A 17,235-nucleotide genomic window follows, 5' to 3' on the forward strand; every position below is an offset into this window, starting at 1 on the left:
TCCGTGGAATTCTCCAGGCAAGAATACTGGAGTGGGTTGCCATACCCTCCTCCAAGGGATCTTCCCCACCCAGGAATCAAGCCTGTTTCTCTTATATCTCCTACATTGGCAGATGGGTTCTTTACCACTAGCACCACCTGGGAAGCCCCTGACATTTAGTAGGTGCTCATAAATATCAGTTAATGATTTAATGAGTGAATGTATAAATGTGTTCACACTACTATACCATGCTAGCTCCCCAGAAATTATACAAAATAATAATATTTGAATATAGGTTAGTAGTGTACCTTAAGATGACATGGGATAATAGTATGATTGAACAATGTTGAAATTCCAGTAGATCTTGATTCTCCTTAAGAATATTACTTTTCACATTGGCATTCAATCCTCTGATACTCAGCTCTAGCTATTCTTGACTTGAATTCCCCAGCTATAGTTATTCCTGACTTCCTCCAGAAAAGAGTGAGCAGTTCTGAGATACTTTCTTAGTACTTATTTTCTCCCAGAAATAAACAGTTCAGGGGAACCTCCTGATTTGCCTTTGCTTTTCTCAGTTTCTTATCGTGAGGATCTTTTTTTTGTTTGCAGCTAGTTTAAATGCCAAGTAACAGTGAAAATGGCAGCCATTTTAGTCATTTTTAATATCCTTTAGAAAATTTGGCTTTCATTATCTTGCATATGTTGACTAATAATATTTATTTTTGGAAACTCTTATCCCTGCAATGATTATAGTTCTTTTGCCAAATAATCTGAGTTTAATAGACAACAGATTTCTGGCACCACAAAGACAAAAGACAAAGTGTCAGTAACTTAAATGAAAAAATTACTGAAGACTTTTCACCACAGTGTGTTATCTGAAGATGGAAAAATTCATTGAGAAGTTATCAAGCTGATGAGAATAGGCTTATGTTATATTTCAGTACTTTTCCATGTATACTTTTAAATCATTGCTGTGCATAGAAGTGGTGGTAATTTAGCAATGGCTAAACTTTAAGCTAAAGTTTAAATATTAAAAACTTCTGAGTAACTGCAATGTAAAGAAATAAGATGATGAAAATCCTTTTAGTAAGGAGTACTCAAAGTCATGATACCACTGTTTTGTGTCCAAAAAAATTATTATTTCTTTGGCAAGACCACAAAAAAGTCCTATTCAATCATGACATATAAAATGGGAATTTGAGTAAATAGACCAATTAATATGTGAATGTCTTGAAGTTGTTAAATTATACCTGTTTAATACTTTTATCTAAATTAGTGCTGTTTGCTGTAAATATTCATTCCAACAAAAGTAAGAACAACTAAGATTATAATTTTCTCACAGGCAGTTAAGCTCTTGTCACACACTTTGTAGCCTTAATATGTAGATTCCAAGTATATTGACTATAATAAAGATGAAAAGGGTATTTATATTAGCCTAATCAATTTGAATTTTGGAAGAATCAATCAACACATCAATTAAATGTATATTTAGCATTTCGTGTGCACAATGGATAGTGAATCAAACACCTCTTTAATGCAAGACACATTGCTAATGACATTTTTCTGAATTCATATCACAGTACTGTTAGTTTCAGGTAGGACTATTTAATCTGGAAAATATTATCTTTATTCTTTTGTCTTAGTTTTATAATGCTGTGGAGTTAATATTTACTTGTTTTGTGGTAAGAAGTACATTAATAGACTTTTTAATTTTATGATTTCATCTGCTTAGAAAATATCAGGAATCATAATATAAGCATAATTTTATTTTTAAAAAATGTTTGAGTGTATCATTCTCTCCCTTTTCACTTCACTGTCTGTTATCTTCTAAACTTCCCAACATATTAAAGAGAGAAAGGCATGGTGAGACCGTGAAATGAAATTTCAAATGCTGTTGATATAACATAAAGACACAGAAAGATAACCTCAAAGAAGTCACACGTGAGAGGCATCTCACAAGAATACGGAAGTATGGTCCCTGGGAGACTAACGGGGAGCATGAGAGGTCACTGTAGGCTAATGCTACAGACTGGATAGTGGGGAGGGAGGCTGCACATGTTAATAGGACTAAAGGGGCCATATACCCCATGTGGGAGGCACAGAGGAGGCACAGCATTATAAGTGTTCAGGGTATTCGGGGAAGGGGTCAGGAAACACTGGTATAGTACAAAATGTCAGCTATTTAAATAGGGTTGCAGTAGACTGAAAATTTGGTGTGAGGGAAGAATTTGTCTAGAATGCCAAATTTGGTACTTTAGATATTAGGGTATAGAGAGTAAAAAGCTACTGCAAGCTTTTGAGTGATGCAAAATTATATGAGCAGCATGCTCATGTAATTCCTTTGGACATTGTACACAGGTGGGTTACCTGTCAGGATACAAGCAGTAGAGACAAAAAGGTCCTATAGAAGCTGGTCTGTCCAGTCAGGAAGTGACAGGGCCTGAACCAGGGAGCCATAGTGGGAATGGGAAAGAAGTATCCAAACTGAGAGCGATTAAGGAAAATTGATGAGGCTTGGTGAGTGCTTTGAGATATTCAGAATTAGGAAGCCTATAGAAGGGTTAAAGCCTGTAGAGTAGAAGTGTTTAAATTTAATTTAGTTGAGATTTTCCTGGTTCTTAGTATGAAGAGTAATTTTGGACAGTGTGCTGGGCATTTCTAGTATTATTATGTTATAAGACTATGATTCTTATTTAAATCTTCTATTTTGGTAGGCAGTTAACCCAGTTAGATTCAGAACACACGTCCTAGCCCATTTTTACGCACTATGGTTCAAATGCCAGTTTCATTTTCAATGCCTTTGCAGTACTCATCTAGTCTGTCCTTCTTGTATGCTACCCAGGGGCTCACCAAGTGTTGGTGAGGATGTTGAACAACTGGAACTCATACCTATTGTGGGAACAGTAAAATGGTACAGCCACTTTGGAAAACTTTCATAGTTTCCTAAAAAGTTTAACATATTCTTATAAAATGACCTAGCCATTCTACTCCTCCATGTTTGCCTAAGAGAAATGAAACTTAGGTCCATACAGAGACTTGTACATTAATGTTCATAGCATCCTTATACATAACAGGCAAAAATTGGAAACAAGCCAGGGTGCATTAACAGGTGAATGGATAAACAAGTTATGGTACATCTGTTCAATAGAATGGGCTTCCCTGGTGGCTCAGATGGTAAAGAATCTGCCTGCAGTGCGGGAGACCTAGGTTCGATCCCCGGGTTAGGAAGATCCCCTGGCAGAAGGCATGGCAACCCACTCCAGTATTCTTGCCTGGAGAATGCCCATGGACAGAGGATCCTGGTGGGCTACAGTCCATGGGGTTGCAGAGTCAGACACGACTGAGCGACTAAGCACAGCACATTCAATGGAATAACCCCAGCAATAAAACAGAATGAACTATTGATATATGCAACAATGGGGGTGAAGCTAAAATATTTAGGCAGAGTGAATAAAGTTGGATAATAATTAATATGTACTGTATTATCCCATTTATATAAAATTCTAGAAAATGCAAACTAATCTAAAGTAACAGAGAATAGATCAGTGGTTGCCTGGGGGTGGGGAAGGGGGTGACAAAAGAGACACAAGAAAGCTTTTGAGAGTGTTGGATATGTTCATTATGGTTGTGGGGATGGTTTTATGTTTGTATACATATGTCAAAACTTATCCCATCGTATATGTGCAGTTAATTGTATGCTAATTATACCTCAGTAAAACTTTTTCAGGAAGACAAACTACATTCAGAGTCTATCTCCCTTTCACTCTCTTTATTGTTTCCATCTGGTTTTATCCACCATCATTTCCCCCCTGGATTACTACAATAACCTCCTAACTGGTCTCCATGCTTTTATTTTTTTAATTCTCTCCCCTTTCCAATCTAGTCTCAACACAACAGCCAGAGTATTCCTCTACATTGTCAGATCACACCACTCCAGCTTCTAACCTCCCAGTTGCTCCATCTCCCACTCAAAATAAAAGCCAAAGATCACTTCTCGGCCTTTTGCCTAAGATCAAGTGTAAAATAAAAGCCAAAGGCCCCTGAAGGTCTGCACCAGACTTGCCACTTCTCTAATCTGATCTACTATTTACTCCACACACATGGGTCTCCTTGCTATTTATTGAAAATTTCAGGCACACTGTCTCCTTTGAAAGGCCTTTGCACTTAGTTGTTCTATCTGCCTAGACCACTCTCCTTACCTCTTGGATGTCACTTTCTCAGTTGGGTTGTACTTTGACCACCCTACTTTAAATGGCAATGTACCTTCACCCTGCCTTTCTTTTTGCTTTATTCCATAGCACTCTTAACATACTCTATAATTTCCCTTCTTTGTGTTTTCTTATCTTGTCCCATTAAAATATGAACTACATGAGGGCCAGAATCTTTGTTAAGGTTTTGTTTACTTGTTAATCCCAAGTGCATAGAACAATGCCTGGCACATAGTAGGTACTCAAGAAATATTTCTAAAATAAGTACCTGTGGCATAAAATCTTCAAGATACATTGACAGATTAGAACCAAAGAGGGCAATAAGGAGAATGACAGGAGATTTGAAATACACATGAGAAGTTGGCAACTGGAGATGTTATCACAGAGAAGAGTAGATTCAGTGGAAGCATGAACCCCCTCATATCTACTAAAGGGGTATTATATGGAAGAGGGATTGTGTTTACTCTGTGAGAGTAAGAGAAGAGCTAGTCCAGACAAGCCACAGGTGGGCTGAGTAAGAATTTTTTCACGTTCAAGAATTTTTCACTAAAATTGTAGTGGGCTGCCATAAAGTGATACTCTCCTATTATATGAAGTCAAACAGAGTGATCATCCATCAGAGATTGAAGGGGATCCCACATGGAGAAATGGTTGGATTAGAATGGGCTTGATAAGTTTGTCCTAGTTTGAAGATACTGTGACTTTTCTTTTAAAATCCAGTTATTCTTGACAACTCAGAATGCTGAATTAGTTGTGAGTTAATTTCCTAAAGGCTCATTTTACCTGACAAGATTGTGTCAAAGTTAACTTCATGCCTTCATAATAATTATGATGAATTATTTTAGTCACATAGCCATGTATCTGAAAAAGTACATGGACCATTATTTTAACCCTTTGTTATTGATGAAAATGAAATACTATTTTACTATCAGTTTTGACCTTCATATCCAATTGGGCTTGTTGTTTATTTTAAATTTAGCTTCTTCACTTTTATAAAGAACTATGTGTGTTCATTATCTTTCATCTTTTTTTAGGAGCGGGATCGTTATGCCTACAAGATTCATCTTCCAGAAACAGTAGAGCAACTGCGGAAATTCAATGCACGGAGGAAACTAAAGGTAAATTAAAGAAATCAGCAAAAAGCCAGACAGAGGCATTTGCTGATATTTTTATTCTGTTTCAGTGCCCATAAATATTATACTGGTGTTGGCTGTGGTTTTCTTACAGCCAAATTCTCAGTGCCAAAAGTTACCATTATTTCAATAAGATTTGGGGTTTTTAAATCATGTAAGGTAATATCTAAGTATAAATCCCAGCAATAAGTTATAATAAATGGAAGATGAATCACATTTTAGATTTATGTTATCTTTAAAAATTCATAGCAGACATATAATTACTTTAAAAATAGGAACTTGCTATTATCCACTATTGTTGAATTTTAATCTAGGCCACATTTTCTCAAACTTAAATATTTTGACAGAAAACATAAGTTTAGTTCAATGGAAACAACACAAAATTAGAATTGGAACTAGGATTGAACAACCATCACAAAGCAGTAAAAATCCCCACAACCTTGGTCTACTAGAAAATAGTTCCAGATCACTTTTCTCACTTTTTCTTTATTCTTCCTAGGATAACTTTCTCCCATTTACCATACTCCCTATCCTCCAACCCACTGGAAACGAAAAAAAGCACTATTACTTCATTTGGACAGCCCATTTGACTTTAAATGGTTTTTGAGGTTTTTGAAAAAGATCCAGAATAAGATAATGGAATCTTTACAGCACTGGACAAAAATCTTAAGGGACAGCATTTCCCTCCTCCCTGCAACAGAGGAAACGATTATATTATGGTCTTAAAATTAACTCAGGTTTGACTTACTTTGATTACTATTAAAAAACTTAACTCTGTCCTCTAAGTGGTTGATTAGATAAGAGTCCTCCTTAGCCATGTGACTCCTGCAAGCTGTAAAAGTTTTCTTCATAACTATTTTCAGATACATCGTAAGTTGCAATAATATTTATTCATTCACTAGTAGTCGACCCTTGAAATATGTTGTGAATGATTGTCTTCAACTCTAGATATATAAGAATGTTTTTATGAATTTTTGGAAAACTGTGTAAGCCACAATATTATCATACAGAGCTGAACTGGCCAACATATTCGCCACTAGCTGCATGTAACTGTTAAAATCTAAGTGAATTAAAATGATTATTTTTTTAATATTTATTTATTTATTTGGCTGCATCAGGTCTTGGTTGCAGCACACAGGCTTCTCTCTAGTTGTGGTGCATGGGCTCAGTAGATATGGTGTGCAGACTTAGTTGCCCCGCAGCATGTGGAATCTTAGTTACCTGATCAGGGATTGAACCTCCATCCCCTGAATTGGCAGGCAGATTCTCAACCACTGGACTACCAGGGAAGTCCCCTAAATTAGTTTAATTTGTTGTTGTTCAGTCACTCAGTCGTGTCTGACTCTTTGTGACCCCATGCCAGGCTTCCCTGTCCTTCACTATCTCCCAGAGTTTGCTCAAACTCATGTCCACTGAGTCAATGATGCAATCCAACCATCTCGTCCTCTCCAACTATCTTGTCCTCTGTAATCCTTTTCTCCTCCTGCCCTCAATCTTTCCCAGCATCAGGGTCTTTTCCAGTGAGGCGGCTCTTCACATCAGGTGGCCAAAGTATTGGAGTTTCAGCTTCAGCCTCAGTCCTTCCAGTGAACACCCAGGGCTGATGTCCTTTAGGATGGACTGGTTAGATCTCCTTGCTGTCCAAGGGAGATTATTGATCATTAAATTATTTAAATTATTAATAAAAGTAAAAGGTCAGTTCCTCAGTCACACTAGAACATTCCAAGCATTCAATAACCATATGTGGGAGGAGCTAAGATGGCAGAGGAATAGGACAGGGAGACCACTTTCTCCCCCACAAATTCGTCAAAAGAACATTTGAACGCTGAGCAAACTACACAAAACAACTTCTGATCACTAGCAGAAGACATCAGGCACCCAGAAAAGCAGCCCATTGTCTTTGAAAGGAGGTAGGACAAAATATAAGAGATAAAAAGAGAGACAAAAGAGTTAGGGACAGAGATCCGTCCCAGGAAGGGAGTCTTAATAGAGGAAGTTTCCAAACACCAGGAAACCCTCTCACCGGCGGGTCTGGGGGAAGTTTTCAAATCTTGGAGGGCAACCTAACCAGGAGGAGAAATAAATAAAACCCACAGATTACATGCCTAAAAGCAACTCCCAGCAGAAAACTACCCCAGACACTCACATCTGCCACCAGCAAGTGGGGGCTAAACAGAGAGGAGCAGGCGGCATTGCTTAGGGTAAGGACCAGACCTGAACACCCTGAGGGCAATCTGAGGGAGCTAACGTGAGATAGGAACTTAAACTGTGGGATAGCAAGAGAGAGAGAGAATTAACCTGTGAAAAGCCCTAACCTAAGGCACAGCCAGCCCATTCCGCAGAACAAAGGACTGAGCAATACCAGAGAAGAGCTAGCCAGCTGCGGACCAGCCCATCCCCCGCCAGAGGCAGGAGGCAGGGAGGGAGGCAGGCGCCAGCCAGAGGCTGAAAGGGGCAAACTCGGCCCCAGAGAGAGCATCCCCTACCAAAGTGGAAACAGGCTTCCAGTTTCTAACCAAAGACTTCCTGAGATTCTGGATGGTTGACATCCGCCGGGAGGGTCTCAGCCAGAGATCAGCTCCCCAGAAGAGACACAAGGCACACCGGACCGGGCGCGCCCGGAAGCTGAGGCTGGGACCAGGGAGGGGAGAAGTCGCACTGCACCTGAAGAGAGTGTGCTCGTTGAGCTTCTGGTTGTCTCAGCTGCTCCGACCGGGAAAGGCACAAAACGCAGGCCCAACCGAGTCTGCGCCTTTGTGGAGTACCTGAGAACCTGAACCTGAGCGGCTTAGGCCTGGGAAGTGCGTGCAACTCAGGGCCCATACCTTGTAGAGCAACCTGGAGCCTGAGCAGTGTAGACGGGGAAAGCACACATGCCATGAGCAGGGGCAAACCCAGTGTGTCTGGAACACTGCGAGTGCTCCCCACACACGCCAGTGATATTTGTTTGTAGTGTCCCTTCCCTCCCCACAGCACGACTGAACAAGCGAACCTAAACAAGAGACCACCTCCACCCACTTGTGTCAGGGCGTAAATTAGACACTGTAGAGACCTGCGAACAGAAGCCAAATAAACAAAGGGAACCGCTTTAGAAGTGACTGGTGCAACAGATTAAAATCCCTGTAGTTAACACCAACTACACTGGAAAGGGCCTATAGATATTGAGAGGTATAAGCTGGAAAAAGGAATTATCTGAAACTGAACTGAACCCACACTGCCTGCAACAGCTCCAGAGAAATTCCTAGATATATTTTTACTATTATTTTTTTTAATTAAAAAAATTTGTTTTCTTTTTTTTAAAGTCCTCTATTACTCCTTAATTTTCATTTTTATAACCCACTATAACCTTGCAAAAAAAAGGGGACCCTATTTTTAAAGAGAACTTCATATATATTTCTTAAATTTTTTGTGTTTTTGTTTTTTTTAATATTGTATTTTTAAGAGTCTAACCTGTACTCTAGATTTTTAATCTTTGTTTTTCGGTATTTGATATCAATTTTGGACATTTAAGAATCCAATCTTCAGTACCCATTTTTACTTAGGAGTGTGATTACTGGTTTGATTACTCTCTCCCCCTTTTGACTCTCCTTTTTCTCTCCCAGATCACCTCTATTTCCTCCCTCCCCCTTCACTTCTCAATCCAATTCTGTGAATCTCTGTGGGAGTTCTGGGCTGCGGAGAACACTTAGGGAGGAGAGTACTGCCTAGATCTGTCTCTCTCCTCTTGAGTCCCCCTTTTTCTCCTCCTGCTCATCTCTATCTCCTTCCTCCCTCTCCTCTTCTTCATGTAACTCTGTGAACCTCTCTGGGTGTCCCTCACTGTGGAGAATCTTCTCACCATTAACCTAGAAGTTTTATTATCAGTGCTGTATGGATGGAGAAGTCTTGAGGCTACTGGAAGAATAAGACTGAAATCCAGAGGCAGGAGGCTTGAGCCCAAAACCTGAGAACACCAGAGAACTCCTGACTGCAGGGAACACCAATTAATAAGAGACCATCCAAAAGCCTCCATACCTACACTGAAACCAACCACCACCCAAGAGCCAATAAGTTCCAGAGCAAGACATACCATGCAAATTCTCCAGCAATGCAGGAACATAGCCCTGAGCATCAATATACAGGCTACCCAGAGTCACACCAAACCCATAGACCCATCTCAAAACTCACTAGTGCATTGAAGTGCAAACTCCATTGCACTTCAGAGAGAAGAAATCCAGCTCCACCCACCAGAACACCAACACAAGCTTCCCTAACCAGGAAACCTTGACAAACCAATCGCCCAACCCCACCCACTGGGAGAAACCTCCACAATAAAAAGGAATCACAGACTGCCAGAATACAGAAAGGCCACCCTAAACACAACAATCTAACTAAGATGAAAAGGCAGAGAAATATCCAGCAGGTAAAGGAACATGAAAAATGCCCACCAAGCCAAACAAAAGAGGAGATAGAGAATCTATCTGAAAAAGAATTTAGAATGATGATAATAAAAATGATCCAAAATCTTGAAAACAAAATGGAGTTACAGATAAATATCCTGGAGACAAGGATTGAGAAGATGCAAGAAATTTTTAACAAGAACTTAGAAGAAATAAAAAAGAGTCAATTAAAAATGAATAATGCAATAAATGAGATCAAAAACACTCTGGAGGGAACCAACAATAGAATAACAGGCGCAGAAGATAGGATACGTGAGGTAGAAGATAAAATGGTGGAAATAAATGAAGCAGAGAGGAAAAAAGAATCAAAAGAAATGAGGACAGCCTCAGGGACCTCTGGGACAATGTGAAACACCCCAACATTCAAATCATAGGAGTCCCAGAAGAAGAAGATAAAAAGAAAGGCCATGAGAAAATACTCGAGGAGAATATAGCTGAAAACTTCCCCAAAATGGAGAAGGAAATAGTCACACAAGTCCAAGAAACCTAGAGAGTCCCAAACAGGATAAACCCAAGGCGAAACACCCCAAGACACATATTAATCAAATTCAGTTCAGTTCAGTCGCTCAGTCGTGTCTGACTCTTCGCGACCCCATGAATCGCAGCACGCCAGGCCTCCCTGTCCATCACAAACGCCCAGAGTCTACTCAAACTCATGTCCATCGAGTCAGTGATGCCATCCAGCCATCTCATCATCTGTTGTCCCCTTCTCCTCCTGCCCCCAATCCCTCCCAGCATCAGGGTCTTTTCCAATGAGTCAGTTCTTTGCATCAGGTGGCCAAAGTATTGGAGTTTCAGCTTCACCATCAGTCCTTCCAATGAACACCCAAGACTGATCTCCTTCAGGATGGACTGGTTAGATCTCCTTGCAGTCCAAGCGACTCTCAAGAGTCTTCTCCAACACCACAGTTCAAAAGCATCAATTTTTCAGTGCTCAGCTTTCTTCACAGTCCAACTCTCACATCCATACATGACCACTGGAAAAAGCACAGCCTTGACTAGACAGACCTTTGTTGGCAAAGTAATGTCTCTGCTTTTTAATATGCTATCTAGGTTGGTCATAACTTTCCTTCCAAGGAGTAAGCATATTTTAATGTCATGGCTGCAGTCACCATCTGCTGTGATTTTGGAGCCCAAAAAAATAAAGTCTGACACTGTTTCCACTATCTCCCCATCTATTTCCCATGAAGTGATGGGACCAGATGCCGTGATCTTAATTTTCTGAATGTTGAGCTTTAAGCCAACTTTTTCACTCTCCTCTTTCACTTTCATCAAGAGGCTCTTTAGTTCTTCTTCACTTTCTGCCATAAGGGTGGTGTCATCTGCATGTCTGAGGTTATTGATATTTCTCCCGGCAATCTTGATTCTAGCTTGTGCTTCTTCCAGACCAGCGTTTCTCATGATGTACTCTGCATATAAGTTAAATAAGCAGGGTGACAATATACAGCCTTGACGTACTCCTTTTCCTATTTGGAACCAGTCTGTTGTCCCATGTCCAGTTCTAACTGTTGCTTCCTGGCCTGCATACAGGTTTCTCAAGAGGCAGGTCAGGTGGTCTGGTATTCCCATCTCCTTCAGAATTTTCCACAGTTTATTGTGATCCACACAGTCAAAGGCTTTGACACAGTCAATAAAGCAGAAATAGATGTTTGTCTGGAACTCTCTTGTTTTTTCGATAATCCAGTGGGTGCTGGCATTTGATCTCTGGTTCCTCTGCCTTTTCTAAAACCAGCTTGAACATCTGGGAGTACTCAGTTCACGTATTGCTCAAGCCTGGCTTGGAGAATTTTGAGCATTACTTTACTAGCATGTGGGATGAGTGCAATTGTGCAGTAGTTTGAGCATTCTTTGGGATTGCCTTTCTTAGGGATTGGAATGAAAACTAACCTTTTCCAATCCTGTGGCCACTGCTGAGTTTTCCAAATTTGCTGGCATATTGAGTGCAGCACTTTCACAGCATCATCTTTCAGGATTTGAAATAGTTCAACTGGAATTCCATCACATCCACTAGCTTTGTTCATAGTGATGCTTTCTAAGGCCCACTTGACTTCACATTCCAGGATGTCTGGCTCTAGGTGAGTGATCACACCATTGTGATTATCTGGGTCATGAAGATCTTTTTTGTACAATTCTTCTGTGTATTCTTGCCACCTCTTCTTAATATCTTCTGCTTCTGTTAGGTCCCTACCATTTCTGTCCTTTATTGAGCCCATTTTTGCATGAAATGTTCCCTTGGTATCTCTAATTTTCTTGAAGAGATCTCCAGTCTTTCCCATTCTGTTGTCTTCATCTATTTCTTTGCATTGATCACTGAGGAAGGCTTTCTTATCTCTCCTGGCTATTCTTTGGAACTCTGCATTCAAATGGGAATATCTTTCCTTTCTCCTTTGCTTTTAGCTTCTCTTCGTTTCACACTTATTTGTAAGGCCTCCTCAGACAACCATTTTGCCTTTTTGCATTTCTTTTCCATGGGGATGGTCTTGATCCCTGTCTCCTGTACAATGTCACGAACCTCCGTCCATAGTTCATCAGGCTCTCTGTCTATCAGATCTAGTCCCTTAAATCTATTTAGGTCATACCTGAATCATCTAGTGGTTATCCGTACCTTCTTCAGTTTAAGTCTGAATTTGGCAATAAGGAGTTCATGATCTGAGCCACAGTCAGCTCCCTGTCTTGTTTTTGCTGACTGTATAGAGCTTCTCCATCTTTGGCTGCAAAGAATATAATCAATCTGATTTCAGTGTTGACCATCTGGTGATGTCCATGTGTAAAGTCTTCTCTTGTGTTGTTGGAAGAGGGTGTTTGCTATGACCAGTGCGTTGTCTTGGCAAAACTCTATTAGCCTTTGCCCTGCTTCATTTCGTACTCCAAGGCCAAATTTACCTGTTACTCCAGGTAAAAGATCAAACACAAAGGACAAATATTAAAAGCAGCAATGGAGAAACAACAAATAACACACAAGGGGATTCCCATAAGGATAACAGCTGATCTTTCAGTAGAAACTCTTCAGGCCAGAAGGGAATGGCAGGACATACTTAAAGTAATGAAAGAGAATAGCCTACAACCCAGATTACTGTACCCAGCAAGGATCTCATTCAGATATGAAGGAGAATTCAAAAGCTTTACAGACAAGCAAAAGCTGAGAGAATTCAGCACCACCAAACCAGCTCTTCAACAAATGCTAAAGGATCTACTCTAGACAGGAAACACAGAAAGGTTGTATAAACACGAACCCAAAACAGCAAAGTAAATGGCAACGGTACCATACTTATCAATAATTACCTTAAATGTAAATGGGTTGAATGCCCCAACCAAAAGACAAAGACTGGCTGAATGGATACAAAAGCAAGACCCCCATATATGCTGTCTACAAGAGACCCACCTCAAACCAAGGGACACATACAGACTGAAAGGGCTGGAAAAAAATATTTCACGCAAATGGAGACCAAAAGAAAGCAGGAGTCACAATACTCATATCCGATAAAATAGACTTTAAAATGAGGGCTGTGAAAAGAGACAAAGAAGGACACTACATAATAATCAAAGGATCAATCCAAGAAGAAGATATAACAATTATAAATATATATGCACCCAACATAGGAGCACTGCAATATTTAAGGCAAATGGTAACAAGTATGAAAGGGAAAATTAACAATAACACAATAATAGTGGGAGACTTTAAAACCCCACTCAGACCTATGGATAGATCAACTAAACAGAAAGTTAACAAGGAAACACAAACTTTAAATGACATAATGGACCAGCTAGACCTAATTTATATCTATAGGACGTTTCACCCCAAAATAATCAATTTCACCTTTTTCTCAAGTGCACACGGAACCTTCTCCAGGATAGATCACATCCTGGGCCATAAATCTAGCCTTGGTAAATTCAAAAAAATTGAAATCATTCCAGTCATCTTTTCTGACCACAATGCAGTAAGATTAGATCTCAATTACAGGAAAAAAAAAACTATTAAAAATTCAAACATATGGAGGCTAAAGAACACGCTTATGAATAACCAGCAAATCATAGAAGAAATCAAAATATGCATAGAAATGAGTGAAAATGAAAACACAACCACCCAAAACCTACGGGACACTGTGAAAGCAGTGCTAAGGGGAAAGTTCATAGCAATACAGGCTTACCTGAAGAAACAAGAAAAAATTCAAATAAATAACCTAACTCTACAACTAAGGCAACTAGAGAAGGAAGAAATGAAGAACCCCAGGGTTAGTAGAAGGAAAGAAATCTTAAAAATTAGGGCAGAAATAAATGCAAAAGAAACAAAAGAGACCATAGCAAAAATCAACAAAGCTAAAAGCTGGTTTTTTGAAAAGGTAAATAAAATTGACAAACTGTAAGCCAGACTCATCAAGGAACAAAGGGAGAAGAACCTTTGTTCTTTATCTAATCAACAAAATTAGAAATGAAAATGGAGATCACAACAGACAACACTGAAATACAAAAGATCATAAGAGACTACTACCAGCAGCTATATGCCAATAAAATGGACAACTTGGAAGAAATGGACAAATTCTTAGAAAAGTATAACTTTCCAAAACTGAACCAGGAAGAAATAAAAGATATTAACAGACCCATCACAAGCATGGAAATAAAAACTATAATCAGAAATCTTCCAGCAAACAAAAGCCCAGGACCAGATGGCTTCACAGCTGAATTCTACCAAAAATTTAGAGAAGAGCTAACACCTATCTTACTCACACTCTTCCAGAAAATTGCAGAAGAAGGTAAACTTCCAAACTCATTCTATGAGGCCACCATCACCCTACTACCAAAACCAGACAAAGATGCCACAAAAAAAAGGAAACTACAGGCCAATATCACTGATGAACATAGATGCAAAATTCCTCAACAAAATTCTAGCAAACAGAATCCAACAACATATTAAAAAGGTCATACATCATGACCAAGTGGGCTTTATCCCACTAATGCAAGGATTCTTTAATATCTGCAAATCAATCAATGTAATACACCACATTAACAAATTGAAAGATAAAAACCATATGATTATCTCAATAGATGCAGAAAGAGCCTTTCAAAAAATGCAACATCCATTTATGATAAAAAAAACTCTCCAGAAAGTAGGAATAGAAGGAACATACCTCAACATAATAAAAGTTATATTTGACAAACCCACAGCAAACATTATCCTCAATGGTGAAAAATTGAAAGCATTTCCCCTAAAGTCAGGAACAAGACAAGGGTGCCCCTCTCACCACTACTATTCAACATATTTTTGGAAGTGTTGGCCACAGCAATCAGAGCAGAAAAAGAAATAAAAGGAATCCAGATAGGAAAAGAAGAAGTAAAACTCTCACTGTTTGCAGATGACATGATCCTCTACATAGAAAACCCTAAAGACTCTACCTGAAAATTACTAGAGCTAATCAATGAATACAGTAATGTTGCAGGATATAAAATTAACACACAGAAATCCCTTGCATTCTTATACACTAACAATGAGAAAACAAAAAGAGAGATTAAGGAAACAATACCATTCACCATTGCAATAAAAAGAATGAAATAATAAGGAGTATATCTACCTAAAGAAGCAAAAGACCTATATATAGAAAACTATAAAACACTGATGAAAGAAATCAAAGAGGACACAAATAGATGGAGAAATATACCGTGTTCATGGATTGGAAGAATCAATATTGTGAAAATGACTGTACTACCCAAAGCAATCTATAGATTCAATGCACTCCCTATCAAGCTACCAACAGTATTTTTCACAGAACTAGAACAAATAATTTCACAATCTGTATGGAAATACAAAAAACCTTGAATAGCCAAAGGAATCTTGAGAAAGAAGAATGGAACTGGAGGAATCAACCTGCCTGACTTCAGGCTCTACTGCAAAGCCACAGTCATCAAGACAGTATGGTACTGGCACAAAGACAGAAATATAGATCAATGGAACAGAATAGAAAGCCCAGAGATAAATCCACATACCTATGGACACCTTATCTTTGACAAAGGAGGCAAGAATATACAATGGAAAAAAGACAACCTCTTTAGCAAGTGGTGCTGGGAAAACTGGTCAACCACTTGTAAAAGAATGAAACTAGAACACTTTCTAACACCACACACAAAAATAAACTCAAAATGGATTAAAAATCTAAATGTAAGACCAGAAACTATAAAACTCCTAGAGGAGAACATAGGCAAAACACTCTCCGACATAAATCACAGCAATCCTCTATGACCCACCTCCCAGAATATTGGAAATAAAAGCAAAAATAAACAAATGGGACCTAATAAAACTTAAAAGCTTTTGCACAACAAAGGAAACTATAAGCAAGGTGAAAAGACAGCCTTCAGAATGGGAGAAAATAATAGCAAATGAAGAAACAAACAAAGGATTAATCTCAAAAATATACAAGCAACTCCTGCAGCTCAATTCCAGAAAAACAAATGGCCCAATCAAAAAATGGGCCAAAGATCTAAACAGACATTTCTCCAAAGAAGACAAACACATGAAAAGATGCTCAACATCACTCATTAGCAGAGAAATGCAAATCAAAACCACAATGAGGTACCATTACACGCCAGTCAGAACGGCTGCTATCCAAAAGTCTACAAGCAATAAATGCTGGAGAGGGTGTGGAGAAAAGGGAACCCTCTTACACTGTTGGTGGGAATGCAAACTAGTACAGCCGCTATGGAGAACAGAGTGGAGATTTCTTAAAAAACTGGAAATAGAACTGCCATATGACCCAGCAATCCCACTCCTGGGCATACACACCAAGGAAACTAGATCTGAAAGAGACACGTGCACCCCAATGTTCATCGCAGCACTGTTTATAATAGCCAGGACATGGAAGCAACCTAGATGCCCATCAGCAGATGAATGGATAAGAAAACTATGGTACATATACACAATGGAATATTACTCAGCCATTAAAAAGAATACATTTGAATCAGTTCTAATGAGATGGATGAAACTGGAGCCCATTATACAGAGTGAAGTAAGCCAGAAAGATAAACACCAATACAGTATGCTAACACACATATATATATGGAATTTAGAAAGATGGTAACGATAACCCTATATGCAAGACAGAAAAAGAGACACAGATGTATAGAACAGACTTTTGGACTCTATGGGAGAAGGCGAGGGTGGGATGATCTGAGAGAATAGCATTGAAACATGTAAATTATCAAGTGTGAAACAGATAGCCAGTCCAGGTTGGATGCATGAGACAAGTGCTCAGGGCTGGTGCACTGGGATGACCCAGAGGGATGGAATGGGAAGGGAGGTGAGGGGGCGGGGTTCAGGATGGGGAACACATGTAAATCCATGGCTGATTCATGTCAATGTATGGCAAAAACCACTACAATATTGTAAAGTAATTAGCCTCCAACTAATAAAAATAAAGGAAAAAAATAGCAAGGGAAAAAAAAAATAACCATATGTGGCTAGTGGTGCCGTATCAGATAATGCAAATA

The 17,235-nt window shown here is 39.2% G+C and overlaps 1 protein-coding gene across 8 annotated transcripts in view; it reads left to right on the forward strand.

Moving 5' to 3' along the window:
• The window catches only part of CASK (calcium/calmodulin dependent serine protein kinase), a 370,356-nt gene that overhangs the window by 248,501 nt on the left and 104,620 nt on the right, over positions 1 to 17,235 (forward strand). For all 8 annotated transcript variants that reach the window (XM_043895774.1, XM_043895776.1, XM_043895778.1 and 5 more), the window contains exon 9: positions 5,222 to 5,305. In XM_043895774.1, the coding sequence (XP_043751709.1) occupies positions 5,222 to 5,305 (84 nt within the window). The remainder of the gene's footprint in view (positions 1 to 5,221; positions 5,306 to 17,235) is intronic.

The sequence above is a fragment of the Cervus elaphus genome, chromosome X, assembly GCF_910594005.1.
Source record: "Cervus elaphus chromosome X, mCerEla1.1, whole genome shotgun sequence".
Classification (NCBI taxonomy): domain Eukaryota; kingdom Metazoa; phylum Chordata; class Mammalia; order Artiodactyla; family Cervidae; genus Cervus; species Cervus elaphus.